General features: G+C 62.7%; 1 protein-coding gene across 3 annotated transcripts in view; it reads left to right on the top strand.

Moving 5' to 3' along the window:
• TMCC2 (transmembrane and coiled-coil domain family 2) overlaps positions 1-8,342 on the top strand; it is a 29,773-nt gene extending 21,431 nt beyond the window's left edge. For 2 of the 3 annotated variants that reach the window (XM_064399119.1, XM_064399120.1), the window contains 3 exons: positions 5,336-6,270; positions 6,490-6,625; positions 7,143-8,342. In XM_064399119.1, the coding sequence (XP_064255189.1) occupies positions 5,336-6,270; positions 6,490-6,625; positions 7,143-7,454 (1,383 nt within the window). In that variant the 3' untranslated portion in view covers positions 7,455-8,342. Of the gene's footprint in view, positions 1-721; positions 957-5,335; positions 6,271-6,489; positions 6,626-7,142 lie in introns of those variants that run through there. The other variant, XM_064399122.1, reaches the window with a different exon arrangement.
• The last annotated feature ends 8,701 nt before the right edge of the window (positions 8,343-17,043 follow it).

Here is a 17,043-nt window from a genome sequence, read left to right as displayed (position 1 = left end):
CTGGCACGAGTGGCTCATTCCCGGATTTTGACTCCCGGTGCTGGCACGAGTGGCTCATTCCCGGTTTTTGACTCCCGGTGCTGGCACGAGTGGCTCATTCCCGGTTTTTAACTCCCTCTCCTCGCTCAGTGACAGGATATTTTTTTCCCCGACTGTTTCCACTCGCGGTTTTCCTTTGTGGATGCCTCCCGCTGCCTCTCCCAGCCTTTGCTGTCCCTCTCTGTGACACAGCAGGCGACAGGAGCCCGTCCCGACCTCCTGCGTCAGGGCACAGGCAGCGTGTGGGGCTGGAGGCGTGTGAATATCCCGGCACGGGCACGGGGGGGTTTGCATTACAGCCCTGGAAGCTCGGCTCGCTGGGAGCTGTAAACAGCTCGGGCAGATTTCCTGAGTCGGCAATCCCGCCGGAGCCAGCGCCTCCGTCCCTGCGCGCCGGGAACCGCGGGGAGCGCTCCGGGAACCGCGGGGAAAGCTCCGGGAGCGCTCCGGGAACCGCCGGGAACGCTCCGGGAACCGCGGGGAGAGCTCCGGGAACCGCGGGGAGAGCTCCGGGAACCGCCGGGAACCGCGGGGAGCGCTCCGGGAACCGCGGGGAGAGCTCCGGGAACCGCGGGGAGAGCTCCGGGATTGCTCCGGGAACCGCGGGGAGAGCTCCGGGATCGCTCCGGGAACCGCGGGGAGCGCTCGGGAACCGCGGGGAAAGCTCCGGGAACGCTCCGGGATTGCTCCGGGAACCGCGGGGAGCGCTCGGGATCGCTCCGGGATCGCGGGGCCAGCCCTGACGGGGTCCACCAGAGGCTTCTCCTCCTGCTGCTCCCCCAAGACCTCGCTGCCATCCGCCGCTGCCTTCCCTAGCCGGGAATCGTGCCATGGCAGCGCTGCCAGCCTCGGGGACAGCGCGGGGACACCGGGCAGCCAACTAGCCCCGGGGCACCCCAGCCCTGCCCGCCATGGAGGTAGGTCCTGGCAGCTTTTGGGGTTCGGGTGAGGTGATGGGGATGGGCAGAGAGACCCACGGGGGTCTCGGTGCCGCCGTTCCTCGGGGGATGGAAGCAGAGAGCGAAACCCTCCCAGCGCCTCCCGTGCCGGGTGGGAAACTGCTGCAGCTGGAAGGCTGAGCCTTAATCCCTGCATTATGTAAGGGAAATTATTGTCAGGCTGGGGAAGGAGAGCAGGGAGCTGGGGAAGGAGAGCAGCCAGCCCGTTGTGCCCCTGCAGGGGTGGCACAGGGGGCACACGGCGCTGCCGGCCCCGGGCGCTGCCGCGGGCTCGGGAGCAGGCTGGGGATTGTGAGTCAGGGCTCCCGCTGCTATTTTCAACACCTGGGCTGGGTCTGGTGGGAATAACAGCTCAGCTCGGGGAGTCACAGGGCTAGGAGCCCGTGTGGGGACAGGGACAGGACGCTCGTGGTGGCCCCGGTGACAGCGGGCAGTGACCAGCGCTGGGGATGCTGTGCTGGCAAAGTGCTCTGAGGAACGGGGGCCACGTGAAATCACTGCCCCAAAATCCCCCTCCCCACGTCCAGCACACGCCTGCATCTCTGTGCTGGCCGTGGCCTCTCCCTGGTGGCATTCCAGGGCCACCAAGTGCCCCAGGCAGGGTGGCACTTGTGCGGGGGAGCTGATGGATCCGGGCAGCAGCTCCCTGGATTTGGCATCAGTGGCACTTGTTCTTGTTTTGTCCCTGCTGGAAGGTGCACATGGTCCTTCCCAGGGCTGTGCTGTCCCCGGGATGGGTTCCAGGCAGGAATCACAGTGATACTTTGTAGGGAAGGTCCTTGCTGGGGTTGGATACAGCCTCGGCTCATCCCCGGGGTGTCCTGTGGGCTGCGGGGCACAGAAAACAGAATAATTCAGGGGGTGATGTCAGCTCCCCCAGAGTGCTGCTCTGAACTTTGCAACAATTTTGCAATTCCTTAAGAACGGGGTTAAAGCCAGGCGGGGATGTGCTGGGACAGCCACGGGCCCGAGCTTGGGGACACAGCCCTGAGCTGGGGGGACAGCCCCGAGCTGGGGGGACAGTCCTGAGCTGGGGGGACAGTCCTGAGCTGGGGGACACAGCCCTGAGCTGGGGACACAGCCCCGAGCTGGGGACACAGCCCTGAGCTGGGGGACAGCCCCGAGCTGGGGACACAGCCCCGAGCTGGGGACACAGCCCCGAGCTGGGGACACAGCCCCGAGCTGGGGACACAGCCCTGAGCTGGGGGACAGCCCTGAGCTGGGGGACACAGCCCTGAGCTGGGGGTGACAGCCCTGAGCTGGGGTGACATTCCTGAGCTGGGGGGACATCCCTAACCGAGGGGACACAGCCCTGAGCTGGGGGGACACAGTGTCAAGCAGGGGTGACATCCCTGAGCTGGGGTGACATCCCTGAGCTGGGGTGACAGCCCTGAGCTGGGGTGACAGCCCTGACTTAGGGGACACAGCCCCAAGATGGGGTGACATCCCCGAGCCCAGGTGACATCCCCGAGCTGGGGTGACATCCCCAGCTGTCCCTGGGCTCAGCCCTCAGCCCGCAGTGACCCCGCAGAGCACAGCTGTGGCCCCTGTTTGCTCCCCAGCCCTTTGCAGATCTCAGCTCTGCTGATAAGAATGGTTTCCCTGCCCTCGTCCTGCATTCCTCCCGCATCCCACAGCAGCTCTGCCCTGCCAGCCTGCCTGCAAAACAAGCTCTGGAAAACAGGGATTTCATCAGGAGAAATTGCCTTTCATCCAGCGGGTTTGCTGCATGTAGGGAAAGTGTGGCTTTTCCTAATCCCCCCCTTAAATCCCCTGCACAGTCGCTGGGATTTAGCAGGCAGGGCCTGTTAATGCTCCAGGGATCCACTTTGTCTTTTTTTGGGGGGTTGTTTTCAAAGCAAGGACCTGCTCTGCCTTCCCCAGCGTGGCGGGGTTTCAGCCCAGCGCTGTTCCCTGCCCATCCCAGATGGAATGCCGTGGATAAATCATGGAATTCCAGACTGGTTTGGGTCAGGGGGGGACCATACAACCCATGCAGTGCCACCCCTGCCGTGGGCAGGGACACCTTTCAGCTTCTCCAACCCAGCCTTGCCACTTTTAGGGATGGGAATTCCATCTCACCCCCCTCACAGCCGGGAATTCCTTCCCAAAATCCAATTTAAACCTTTCTTTCCAATCCAAAAGATTGGCTTTACAGAGGGCAACTCCCTCTTTGGAAACAGAGTTTGAGCAACTTTTCCCTCCCCTCCCCAGCGGGTGTTTCCCCTTTGGGCCTCTCCAGAGCTGCCTTTTCCTTTGCCACGGTCACTTTTTCCCTTTTCTGTCCAGAGAATTGCACATCTGGGCAAAAAGTCTGTTTCCTGCTGTTTCTAATTTCTGCCTCGTGATAAGAAACCAAAGCAAAACCCTCCGTGGAGGGCCCAGCCTAAAAATAGCCTGGAAGTGGGGTCTGAAAACCGCAAGTTTGTTATGACTTCATTTTTATTTTTATTTTTTAAGAAAGTTGCCGCTCCAGACAGAGTGAGCCCAGCTGGGATTGGCCTTTTGCTGTCGCCCTCCAGCCCCTGCTCCATCCCAGCATCATTTCTGCAGTGAGGAGAAAAGAAAAGCTTTGGGGAGTGGCTTGGGGGGAAGCTGAGCTGAAATCCCAACACCCCCAGACTCCCAGCAGGACACGAAAAAAACAAGAGAAAAAAGGAGATGGAAGGGAATAATGGAAGGGAATAATGGAAGGGAACAACAGGAGGGCTCTGGCTTTTCCAAGCCCTGCTCCAGATGGGATTGTTCCCAAGCAGCATCTTGAGAGAACATTGCTCCCTCTTCCCCCCTGCATTTCCTGGTGACAACACACTCCCAAGCAGTGATCCCACAGCTTTATCCCTATTAAAGGGTCACTCGGGGAAAGTGGGATGGAAATGAGAAATTATTCAGGTCTGCCAAGAGTATTTAACTTCCAAGCAGCTCTTAATTAGGAGCCAGGAGCCATTTACACAACCAGGGAGGTTTTGCATAAGAATCTGCATATAAAACCCAGCAACTGGGAAGATTTAGGGATTTTTACATTTATTTCTTTTTTCCCAACTGGCCAAGCAGCACGTCCAGGTTGGAGAGCACGAGGCAGGGCCTGGGTCGCAGTCCAGGCTCTGCAAATGTGGCTTCAGGCAGGCGATTTCCTCTCCCAAAGCTCCAGTTTTGCCATCTGTAAAATGGAATTTTGGCATTTGTCCGAATTTCCTGCGGTGGCAGCTGGTGTTTGCAAGAGGAGCTTGGAACTGCCAGGTGAGGGAGCTTGGAAAAGCAGAGGAGAGCCTGCACCTGCAGCTCTGGGAGCAGCAGCTGTCGCCAGCTCCCAAAAAATTGGGATTAGGGCAGTTCCTCTTGGGCTGGAGAACTTTGGGGTGTGTCCTGGCTGAAAGCAGGACTGAAATACCTCTGGGCTGCTCCGTCCTTGTGCTCTGGGCAGGTTTGGGCAGAGATTTGGTGACGAATCCTGGTTTTCCTCACTCTTTCTTCCTGCCTGGCTGGAGAAATCCCATCAGTGCACGAGGTGAGGGTGGAAAGGCAGAGCCAGTGGCTGCTCCCTGCTGGATTCCACTGGGAGAATCCAGCCCTGAACCCCAGCTGGAGCTGGGGGTTGAGCAGCTGCTGTGCTCATCTACTGGGGTGTTCTGGGATCAACTGGGGTGTCCCTGGGATCACCTGGTGTATTCCTGGGATCAACTGGGATGTTCCTGGGATCAGCTGATGTGTCCCTGGCATCAACTGGTGTATTCCTGGGATCAGCTGGGGTGTTCTGGGGTCACCTGGTGTGTCCCTGGGATCACCTGGTGTATTCCTGGGATAAACAGGTGTGTTCTGGGGTCACCTCTTGTGTTCTGGGGTCACCTGGAGTGTTCCTGGGATCAACTGGGGCATGCCTGGGATCAACTGGTGTGTCCCTGGGGTCACCTGGAGTGTTCTGGGGTCACCTGGAGTGTTCCTGGGATCACCTGGTGTATTCCTGGGATCAACTGGGGTGTTCTGGGGTCATCTGCTGTGTTCTGGGGTCACCTGGTGTGTCCCTGGGATCAGCTGGTGTGTCCCTGGGGGTCACCTGTTGTATTCCTGGGTTCATCTGCTGTGTTCTGGGGTCACCTGGGGTGTCCCTGGGATCAGCTGGTGTGTTCCTGGGGGTCACCTGGTGTATTCCTGGGATTCCAGCAGTGCTGGCGTGGCTGGGAGATCTCCAACCAACCGGAAAACTCCCCCAGCCTCTCCAGTTAATCATTCCCCTGCCTCTCCCGTGCATCCCCCGCCCGGTTCCCTCCTGTCCCCTCCCATTCCTGGGGTTTTTCCTCCCTCCCCTGAGCATCTCCCTCCTTTTTCTTCCCCGCCAGCTGGACAAGGGCGACGTGACCACCCTGAACCTGCCCGCGGGCGCCGGGCACGGCGACGCCGAGGGCCCCGTGTGCCTGGACGTGCCCGATGGCACCCCCGACCCTCAGCGCACCAAAGCCGCCATCGAGCACCTGCACCAGAAGATCCTCAAGATCACGGAGCAGATCAAGATCGAGCAGGAGGCGCGCGATGACAACGTGGCCGAGTACCTGAAGCTGGCCAACAACGCCGACAAGCAGCAGGCGTCGCGCATCAAGCAGGTGTTCGAGAAGAAGAACCAGAAGTCGGCGCAGACCATCGCGCAGCTGCACAAGAAGCTGGAGCACTACCACAAGAAGCTGAAGGAGATCGAGCAGAACGGCCCCACCCGCCAGCCCAAGGATGTTTTCCGGGACATGCACCAAGGGCTGAAGGACGTGGGCGCCAACGTGCGCTCCAGCATCAGCGGCTTCAGCGGCGGCGTGGTGGAAGGGGTCAAGGGCGGCCTCTCGGGGCTCTCCCAGGCCACCCACACGGCCGTGGTGTCCAAGCCGCGGGAGTTCGCCAGCCTGATCCGCAACAAGTTCGGCAGCGCCGACAACATCGCGCACCTGAAGGACACGCTGGACGACGGGCACCCCGAGGAGGCCTCGCGCGCGCTGAGCGGCAGCGCCACGCTGGTGTCCAGCCCCAAGTACGGCAGCGATGACGAGTGCTCCAGTGCCACCTCGGGCTCCGCTGGTGGCAGCAACTCCGGGGCGGGGCCCGGCGGCCTGGGGAGCCCCAAGTCCAACACGCTGGACAGCCACCACAACAGCTTCGACACCATCCTGGAGGAGCTGCGGGAGATCAAGGACAGCCAGTCGCACCTGGAGGACTCCATGGAGGACCTGAAGGCCCAGCTGCAGCGGGATTACACCTACATGACCCAGTGCTTGCAGGAGGAGCGCTACAGGTAGGGCCAGGGGAGCTGGCACCCGGGGTGGCTCTTTGGGGACCACCAGCCGCCCTCCTGGGCTTGTCCAGCCAAGAGACGCGGCGACCCGCAGCCCTCCTCACTGCCACACCTCCACAGAGGTTTTCCCACAACCAGGGGAGGGTGGGAGGGGCTGGGTGGTGTCCCCAGTGCCAGGGGGGTCTCGGGGACACGTCCCAGCCCGGCTGCCCTGCGCAGGTACGAGCGCCTGGAGGAGCAGCTGAACGACCTGACGGAGCTGCACCAGAACGAGATGACCAACCTGAAGCAGGAGCTGGCCAGCATGGAGGAGAAGGTGGCCTACCAGTCCTACGAGAGGGCACGGGACATCCAGGTAGGGCTGTGGGAGGGCTCTGCCCCCTCTGCTCCCTCCAGGGGTGAGGGACAGAACCTGGGCTGGGAGGGAGGGAGGGTGGGGCAGTTCTCCCAGCACCCTCCAGGTGAAGCTCTCCCTGTGGTGCTGTCACAGAAAGAGGCAGGTGACTAAACCATGTCCCCAAAACCAGGGAATCCCAGACTGGTGTGGGCTGGAAGGAACTTTAAAAATCACCCGTGGCAGGGCAGGGACACCTCCCACTATCCCAGGTTGGTCCAGGGAGGAGACAGCCACAGCTTCTCTGGGAATTCCATCCCAGTTCCTCCTCACAGGGAGGATTTCATTCCCTAGACCCTCTCTGTCCCTGCCCTCCATTCCCCCTTGTCTGTCACTGTCACACCCGCAGCACCGGGCTATGACCAGCCACTCGTGGGCCACCACAGTCCCCAGGTCCCCTTTGAGCCACCCCCCAGCAGCAGCAGCAGACCGGGAATCCCTCAGGGGACAGCCCTGGAGCCACTGTGTCCCCTGGCAGGAGGCCGTGGAGTCGTGCCTGACGCGGGTGACCAAGCTGGAGCTGCAGCAGCAGCAGCAGCAGGTGGTGCAGCTGGAGGGGGTGGAGAACGCCAACGCCCGGGCGCTGCTGGGCAAGTTCATCAACGTCATCCTGGCCCTCATGGCCGTGCTGCTCGTCTTCGTCTCCACCATCGCCAACTTCATCACGCCGCTCATGAAGACCCGCATGCGCATCCTCAGCACCGCCCTGCTCGTCCTCTTCCTCTTCTTCCTCTGGAAGCACTGGGACTCCATCAGCTACTTGCTGGAGCACGTCCTGCTCCCCAGCTGATCCGCCAGCCCCCGGGTTTTGTTTCCCGACGAGGAGAGGGACGCGGGGGTGAGGGTGCAGAGCCTTCTCCACGCGCTCGGGCCGGCTGCTTTCCCGGCCCTCCACGGCAGTCTCTTGGGTCTGGGATCCCTCTGGGATGGTTGGGAAGGGTGGGATGGGGAGCAAGGAGGAGTTTTGGAAGGCACCGGTGATTTTGGGCTTTTTCTAAGGGGTTTTGGGTGGTTTTTGAAGGTCATTCTGAAGTCCCCGGGAAGGAGATCTTCCCCAGGGGTCTTCAGTTGGTGGGGAAGGATTGAGCTGGACCAAACCTGGCTCTGGGAGAATTCCAGCAGGGAGAGGAGAGGGATTCCCTGGGGCAGGATTTTCCCTTTCGGCCTTGACAACCAAGGTGGGAAACAAGTCCTGGGACTGGGCGAACGCAAAGCAGGTGGGGATGGAGACAGCAGGGCCACGACAGACACGGCAGGACACGCGTGTCCCACCAGCCCGTGCCACTGGGGCTGTGACACCGCCCCACTGTCCCCGGGGCTGGGCACACCCGGGGCGGTCCGCACCGGCACTAACCACACCCCCGCGCTGGTTTCATTCCCTGACTTCCCGACTCTTGGGCTTCAGCTGATCCGATCTCTTCAGGGACGCCTGGACTCGTCCGGCCTCTGCCCCGTGTCGTGTGTGTGTGCGGTTTTTAATTTAATTCCAGACTCTGTTTCCATTTGTGAATCCAAGCTGGTGGGGCAGGGGCAGGAGGGGCAGCAGCTGCCCCCCAGCCCCACCCCGGAGCACAGCATGCTGTCTCGGATGGTTCTTAAATTATTTCATACCTATATATTTATGTAATATATCTATACACACACATATATATATAAATATATATATAAAATACCTGCACAGTCAGGGCCTCCTCTGGTGCAAACAGCAGCTGCTCCACTCGCTCTGAAACCCTGAACCACTTGGCCCCAGGCGAGAATTTGGCCCTGAACATTTTTCAGTGGTGATTCCCAGGACTGGCACGGGACATTTGGGAGGGGTGAGTGTCCCTCTGCCACCTCCTCCGTGCTCCCAGGGCCGAGCCAAGCCCTGCTGTGGCCTTGCATCGGGGTCCCTGCATCCCCTCTTGAGCTGGGAGGGGGTAAAGGTTTGATAGCAAAGATAAGGCTCAGCCCAAAGATAGGGCAGGAGCAGGGCTGTGCCCAGGTGGGATGCACAGGTATGACCAGGACAGAGCTCTCTGGAGCTCCAGGGCAGGAGCAGGGCTGTGCCCAGGTGGGATGCACAGGTATGACCAGGACAGAGCTCTCTGGAGCTCCAGGATGGGAAGCAGGGCTGTGCCCAGGTGGGATGCACAGGTATGACCAGGACAGAGCTCTCTGGAGTTCCGGGATGGAAGCAGGGCTGTGCCCAGGTGGGATGCACAGGTATGACCAGGACAGAGCTCTCTGGAGCTCCAGGATGGGAAGCAGGGCTGTGCCCAGGTGGGATGCACAGGTATGACCAGGACAGAGCTCTCTGAGGCTCCCTGGAGCTCCAGGCTTGCTGCAGGTGACACCCAGGGCACGTCCCCTCCGCAGGGAATGGTCACTCAATGGTCACCAGAGCAAGGGGGGCTTGCCCAGAGCTGGGGAATCTGCCCTGGGAAGGGGATGTTCCTGGAAGGGGATTCTGCAGGAAGGAGATGCCCCAGGAAGGGGATGCTCTAAAAAGGGGATTCTCCAGGAAGGAAATGCTCCGGGAGGGGGTTTCTGTGGGAAGGGGATGCTCTGAGAAAGGGATGCTCTGGGAAGGGAATGTTCCTGGAAGGGGATTCTCCGGGAAGGGGATGCTCTGGAAAGGGGATTCCGTGGGAAGGGAATGCTCTGAGAAGGGGATTCTCGGGGAAGGGGATGCTCCGGGAAGGGAATGCTCTGGGAAGGGGATTCCGCGGAAAGGGGATGCTCCGGGAAGGGGATATTCCTGGAAGGGGATTCTCCAGGAAGGAGATGCCCCGAGAAGGGAATGCTCCGGGAAGGGGATTCTCGGGGAAGGGGATTGTCTGGGACAGGAATGCTCCGGGAAGGGGATTCTCCAGGAAGGGAATGCTCCGGGAAGGGGATTCTCTGGGACAGGAATGCTCCGGGAAGGGGATTCTCGGGGAAGGGAATGCTCCGGGAAGGGGATTCTCGGGGAAGGGAATGCAGCACCACGGCCGCAGGGGGGCCCCCGGTCCCCGCCGCGGATCCCGGAGCCGCTCCCGAGCCTCTTCCCGTAAGGCCGGGCAGGGGCAGGGCTCAGGGTGGGGTCACTCACCCCAATTAGCGCATTAACCCCTTCCTGCCCGCAGCGCAGCGTCAGCTATCGTGACGTCACCGGCTGGTTTGGGGTGGAAGGGACCTTAAAGCCCACCCAGTGCCACCAGGGACACCTTCTGCTGTCCCAGGCTGCTCCAGGCCCCACAACCTGGCTGTGAGCACTCCCCTGGGAATGTTCTTCTCTGGGAAATCCATCCCAGGGCTCACCACCCTCCCAAAATCCCGTCTGAACCGACCCTCTCCAGTCAAAACTTCCCTCGCGCTGCCCCACCCTCGCCGTGGAGGAATTTTGGGGCCGGAGCCCCCACGTGTGAGCCCTGCCACCCCCTCAGCGCTGTGGCACTTGGGGACACTCGCTGCCCAGTCCCCGTGGCCTCGCTGGCAGCCGCAGAGGGGCCCAGTGCTGGGGCAGCCACAGGAGCTCCTCCAGCCGGGGATCCCATCCCGGCGGGAATTTCGGGATCCCATGGCCCTGCTGTCCCCATGTCCGGCTGTCCACATCCCCGCTGCCCCTCGAGCAGCTGGCACAGGGCCCGGCACCGTGCCACGGCCAGCCCAGCCCGCCGGGAGCTCCGGTGACACCGGCGCTGGGCTGGGGACAATCCCCGCACGGCACGCGGGGCTCCCTGAGGACTCGCCTTGTCCCCGCGGGGTCAGGGGGGGCTCACAAGGGCCCCCTTTGTGCGGCAGAGGTGAAGCTTTGACGTCAGCCCGGCAGGAATTCCTTAATTCCCTTCAGGCCGCTAATTGCGCTTTATGTAAGAGCGGCGGCCGCGCTCCCGGCCGGCAGCGGGCACGGGGAATGTCCCCGCGGGACACGCCGGGCTGCTGCCACCGGCCACGGGCACCCTCGTGGGCTCGGCCACCCCCCGGGGTGGCACATGCAGGGGTTGGGGCACGCAGCGGGGACAGAGCTCGCTGGGGACATCCGGGGACAGCCCGGGCGGCACCGGGGTGGCGCGGCTCGATGTCGCTCTGTCCCCTGTCTGGGGTGGCCTGCCGCATGCCGAGGGTGCCCCGGCGTGCCCGGGCGGTGCAGGGTGGGGCCAGCGCTGTCCCTGTCCCGTGTCACCGCTCGGTGTCCGGCGCAGACGAAGCCAGGCGCCGATTTCTCTCCCGGCGTTGTGCTCCTGCTTTCGGCTGCGCCATAAAATGTCCCCACCGCTGGCAGGACCCCCAAAATGTCCCCGTGCTGTCCCCTCGGGATGTCCAGGCACCCGGAGGGGCTCACCCGCACCCCCCGAGGGGCGCGGAGACCCTCACCCACCCGGGCACAGCGCTGGGCAGAGCTCCCGAGCAGGAGGAGGAGGAGGAGGAGGATGAAGGGGTTGGGGAATGTTGGCAGCCAGCACCGGGGACACGGCGGTGCCCGGCTGTCCCCTCCCCCGGCGGCGTGGCCGAGCTTAGGCCGTAAGAAGCAGAGCCGGTACCAGGACAGCATGCCTCGCATTCCTGCGCTGTCTCCGGGGCAGTTTGGGCTGATCCGCGTGAAAAATGCTCCCTGCCCTGCGGGCCAGGCTCGGGAGACATTTCCGAGCGGAAGAGCTCAGAGCGGCCAGAGCCGCGGGCTGCGCTCACCTGGAGCGGCCAGGGCCACCGTGACCAGAGCCAGGGCCACCGTGACCAGTGCCAGGGCCACCACGGCAGTGCCAGGGCCACCATGACCAGTGCCAGGGCCAGCACCATTTGTGCCTGTGCCACCACAGTCAGTGCCTGGGCTACAGTGAGCCCTCCCCATGTTGCTGTGACAAGTGACAGGACCACCGTGGCAGGTGCCAGTGTCAATGCCACCCTGGCCAGTGCCACAGTGGCACTGTGGGCCACCCCCGTGTCATTGTGACCAGTGCCAGTGCCACCAGGGCCAGTGCCAGTGCCACTGTGGGCCATCCCCTTGTCACTGTGGGCCACCCCCGTGTCACTGTGGCCAGTGCCAGTGCCACCACGGCCGATGTGACCAGTGCCAGCCCCACAGGGTCCCCAGCAGCCCCCCGAGCCGTCCCCCAGCACGCGTCCCACTCGTGGCCGATCCCATCCTTTAATTACGGGTTTAAAAACAAATCCTCGCCTGGGTTTGTGCGGGGGGAGAGGCTCGCGGAGGAAAATGAGGAGGAATTTAATTAAGGGCAGTGCCGGGAATGTCTGCCCCACAATAAAGATAAGGAGGATCAATTGCTGCTTCCCGGATCAAAGCCAGGCTGGAGGGGCTGCAGGGGAGGGGGTGGCAGCGAGAGACGGGAGATCAGAGGGAAATCACTGATGTGATCGCGGGGCTCCCGAGGGACCCGCGGGGCGATGGAGATGCCAAAATCCCACCCTGTGCATCCCTGAGATGAGCTCAGACATCCCAACTTCCCGTTTCTCCTCAGGAGCGCCAGTATCAGAGTGAAGGCTCTGGCGATGAAAACACCACGATGAAAAAAGAGATGCTGGAATGTCCTGAGCTGGAAGAGCCCACCGGGATCACTGACCCAGCTCCTGGCCCTGCACAGAACAACCCCCAAACCCACCCTGAGAGCGTTTCCCAAACATTCCTGGAGCTCTGGAAGGTTTGGAACAGTGACCATTCCCTGGGGCGCCTTTTCAGAGGGAAGAACCTTTCCCTAAAGCCCACCGTGCCCCAGCCCAGCCCTTCCCGGGCTCCTGTCGCTGTCACAGCCCTCAGAGCCCCCATCTGTCCCTCCAGCCCGGAGCATGGGATGGCTGTTCCATGGGAATTTCTCCCCGCTGCCTTCCCAAGCCCTTCCCACGCGAGCGGAGCGGGCACGGGAGGCCGCGGGGCTCGGCGGGGAACCGGCCCCGCTGGCCGGGCGAGCGCGGCTGCCCCGGCCCGGCGGGCGGGTGGCACACCCAGGAGCTGTCGCCGTGCCAGGCTGCCAGCCCGCTGCTCCCCGCCGGAGCCGGCTCCGCCGCTTCCCCCGGCTGCTGCTCGCAAAAGCGGGCGCGGCCGGAGCCCAGCCCGGCTCTCAGGGAATTCCCGGCGGGATCCAGAGCCAGCGGGGCTGGGGGAGCGGGGAGAGCGGGGGGAGCAGCCCCCCGGCCCTCGGGGAGCTGCGGGTCGCCGTTTCCAGCTGCACAAACTCCCGCGGGCGCTCAGGTGCCTGGAGATACCTCACGGGATGGTCAGGACTGCCAGGCGGGCTTGGCTGGGCACCAGCATCCCAAATTCGGGATCCGCCAGCCCAGCCCTTTGCAGAAACCTGTCTGGCTGCTGCTCTGCGTTCCCAGGCAGGAGATCCGCTGGGAAAGCCGCCCTGGCCTGCAGCTGCCGTGGTGCCACGCTCCCTTCCCGTGTGAGCCGCGGCACGAGCGCTGCCACGGCCGTGGAGGAGCCCGATGAGGCAGCAGCGGCTCTGGGCAGAGGGTTCTGGAACCTTCTGCACCCCCCGGGCAGCTGGCAGCAGCCCTGTGCCCACCCCGGGCAGGTCCAGCCCAGGGCAGCGGGGTTGGGGTCCCCGTGGGTTTCCCTGCCCACGGAGCCCAGGGGGTGCCAGCCTGGGCAGCGTGGAGATGCCAGGGAGGTGATGGCATCGTGGAGGTGCCATGGTGGAGATGCCATGGCAGTGATGCCATCACGGTGATGCCACCACGGTGATGCCCTTGTGGTGACACCATCGTGGAGGTGCCATGGTGGTGATGCCATGGCGGTGACGTGGTGGTGACAGGAGGTGTCACAACCCCTGGGGACCCACAGGGCCCCCTGAGTCACGGCGCTGTCAGGGCTGCTCTCCAGGGATGAGGTGAGAGCCCGTGGCTTTTGCAAGCCCGGAGTGTCCCGGGAGCAGCCGAGGGGTTGGGATGAGGGGCTTGGTCAGGAGTTAAATCCATGATCCCTGAGGATCCTTCCAGGGCTGTGGTCAGCAATTAACTCCATGATCCATGTGGGACCTTCCAGGGCTGTGGTCAGGGTTAATTCCATGATCCCGAGGGTCCTTCCAGGGCTGTGGTCAGGAGTTAAATCCATGATCCATGTGGGACCTTCCAGGGCTGTGGTCAGGAGTTAAATCCATGATCCCTGAGGGTCCTTCCAGGGCTGTGGTCAGGAGTTAAATCCATGATCCCCGAGGGTCCTTCCAGGGCTGTGGTCAGGAGTTAAATCCATGATCCCTGAGGGTCCTTCCAGGGCTGTGGTCAGGGTTCACTCCACGATCCCCGTGGGTCCTTCCAGCTCAGGATATTCCAGGATTTTCTGGTTTGTGGCTCCCATCAGCTCACGGCAGGCACGGTGGGGTGGATCCTGCAAGGGGTGGGATGGGAAGGACAGGAGATGTCCTGGTGGTCCCACAAACCCAGGTTTGCTCCAGCGGTGCTGGATCCCCTCTGTCCCATCCCTGCACATCCCAGAGGCTCTGGCACGGCATGGGCAGGGCTGTCCTGAGGGGAGAAATCTTCCAGCAGAGACCCAGCACCCCAAAAACAGCTTCAGGGTGCCACCAGTGCTCGGCCAGGCCCCCACTGGGGTCTGGGGCTGCATTTTTGGCTCAGGAGTGGCCCAGCCATTTCTTGTGCTCAAAAAAAATGGGATCAAAGTTTCCGGGCGCCGCTTTCTCCCCCTTTTTTTGGGCTGCTCCAGGCTGCCATTGAATACGGGAGGACTTTCATGTGGGGATTTCTATCCTTCAGATCTTCAAAGAAATCCAGCAATCAAACAGGTGGTTGTGGAGGCACCTTAAAAAAATAACTACAAAAAAAGTACAGAAAAAAAAAACCACTTTGAAAGAATCAGAGGCAAAGAAACACCTCAGCTTTGTTGTGTTAATTGTTCCGGCGCTCAAAGTTCTGACAAAATGTCTCAGAAATATCCCTGGCTCTGCGCCCACCTTGTGTCAGACACACAAAGGGCTCCGACACAAAACCCGGCAGAGGGAAAACCGACCCGGGGAGATTCCGACAGGAAGGAACAATCCCAGGGCTCCAAAGGAGCTCGGCCGCGGCCAGAGGGGAGGCGACACCCAAATTCCAGAGCTCCGGGGGCACCCCCGAGCTGCTCTGGGCGTCATTAAGAGCCTGCTGTTAATGAGCACGGCCTCCATCCCCTTCCCTGCGCTCTGGGAAGCTCCAGGGGGATCCATCCCCATCCCCACCACATCCCCGACACCGGAGCTGGCTGTGGCCGCGCTGTCCCTGGGGTCCCCCCGCGTCCCCCCGAGCCCGCAGCCGGCCCGGCGGATCCGGGATTCCCGGGGCAAGCCCGGGCAGGAGCCGCTGCCGGGGGTGACTCAGGGCCCCGGGGCCAGGGGAGCGCCCAGGGCTCGGCTCTGCCGGGAAAGGCTGCGAGTGGAGCTGGAGCTGCTCGCTCTGCTCCCCCAGCCAGCTCACCCCAAAATTCCCTTTTTTCCCCTTTCTCAGGGCGCTCGGCGGGGATGTGGATCCCAAAGCAGCCCCCGGGTGAGGGGGGATCCAAGCCTGGGGTGACCCAGAGAGGCTCAGACACCTCACCCACCCCAGCATTCCCATGAAAAATCCTCGGGAATGCCCAATTCCATGGCTGAAAGTCCCTACACCTGTCCTTTGGCGATGGTTGCAGCCCCGGGATGCAGCAGTGGGAAGCACCAGTTTCCCCCAGGACCAGCAGGAGAAGGGTCCAGGCTGGGATTATCCCAGAAAAACCTGGATCAGTGGATATAAACCCACAGAACAACCCCTCCATCCTCCAGGACAATTCACCTCCGGGGGTTCCTCCCGGACTCCAGCCCCGCTCCCACACCCTGTGGGGCTGAAGTCACCCCCCAAAAATGACATTTCTCGGCAAAGCGCGGCTGAGGTCGCTTCCAGCCGCCCCAAAGCCCCGCGGGGCCGGGCAGGGCGGGGCGGGGGCCGCGGGAATGGCCAGGCCGGGATGAAAGGGCTGCGGGGATGAAAGAGCCGCAGTGATGGTGGGGGGCTGCCGGGGGCGCGGAGGCTGCGGAACCCGGGGCTGGGATGAAAGGAGCGTTTCCAGGAGCTGCCGGGGGAATTCCAGCTGGCGGCCACGGCGGTGACCGCGGTGTCCCCGGGCCCCGCTGCCGCTGTCGCCGCCTCAGCCGAGGGCTTTTCCCACCCTGAGCACGGCTGTGCCCGGGAGAAGGTGGGAAGGGACTCGGAGCAGCCCCGGGAGATGGCACGGGGCTGGGACGAGCTCTGGTGGCACCCGCGGGGACACGGGGCAGGGTGGGCAGGGTGTTGCTCACACCCAGCGGTGCCCACCCAGAGGCCAGCCAGGTGCCAGTGGGATCTGGGGTGGTTTTTTGGCTCAGGTGTGATCCAGCCGCTCCTTGTGCTCCGGGAGCAGCCACGTCACCCACCCCAACATTCCCATTCAGAATCTTTGGGATTGCCATGCCTGGAAGTCCCCACACCTGTCCTCTGGCATTCAGCCCCAAAATCTGGGGTGCAGCACTGCCCACCCCGAGCTGCCACGGCTCCAAAAACAGCACGGGGGGATGTTTGCCCTAAAATCCCAGATGAAACGGGGGCGGAACATCCTGGGAACTCCAACAACAAACTTAAAAAGGATCCTTGGCTTCGTGCCTGGCTCATCCCATCCCATAGATCCCATCCCATGGATCCCACCCCATCCCATCCCACAGATCCCATCCCATCCCACAGACCCCATCCCATCCCATAGATCCCATCCCATGGATCCCATGACACCTCATCCCATGAATCCCATCCTACCCATCCCATGGATCCCACCCCATCCCATCCCATGGATCCCATCCAATCCCATCCACCCCATCCCACGGATCCCCCCCCTGCAGCCCCCAGGGCCCCGGGACTTTGCCCAGCTCCGCCGGCCGCCCTGGGAGCTCCTTTAAGGCTCGGGAATTCCTCCAAGGCTCGGGAAGCACGCGGGGAATGCGCGGCGGGGGGCCGAGCGCGGTGACCCCCCTGTGCGGGGACACAGGGTGGCATTCCGGGCACAGCCCTGCCACCCTGTCCCCGCCGCGGGCGGGCGGGAGGAGCGGCCCCGGTGAACCCGGCTGGACACCGGGAATGCTCACGGGGCACGGGAAGGGATTTCTGCGGGAGGGGGGGAAGGGTGGCTCCTGCCACCGAAACACGGGGATGTCCCCCAAAATTCAAACCCACGGGGGTTCAGGGTGTGAGAGGGACTTGGGAGTGGGGCTGGGGGCTGCCCACAGTGGGGAGGGGAGAAGGGACCCTGATCCCCCACTGTCCTGCTTCCATCCCAGCTTTCCCTAAATTTTGCAGCTGCTCGGCCTTAAAACCCGGATTTCCCATCCCACATCGGGGGTGTGAGAGGGGTTTGGGAGCGGGGCTGGGGGCTGCCCACAGTGGGGAGGGGAGAAGGGGCTCCTCATCAC

The sequence above is a fragment of the Passer domesticus genome, chromosome 25 (genome assembly GCF_036417665.1).
Source record: "Passer domesticus isolate bPasDom1 chromosome 25, bPasDom1.hap1, whole genome shotgun sequence".
NCBI classification, from domain to species: Eukaryota; Metazoa; Chordata; class Aves; order Passeriformes; family Passeridae; genus Passer; species Passer domesticus.
The sequence above is the reverse complement of the archived record's forward strand: the minus strand, read 5'-3'. Positions and strand labels throughout refer to the sequence as shown.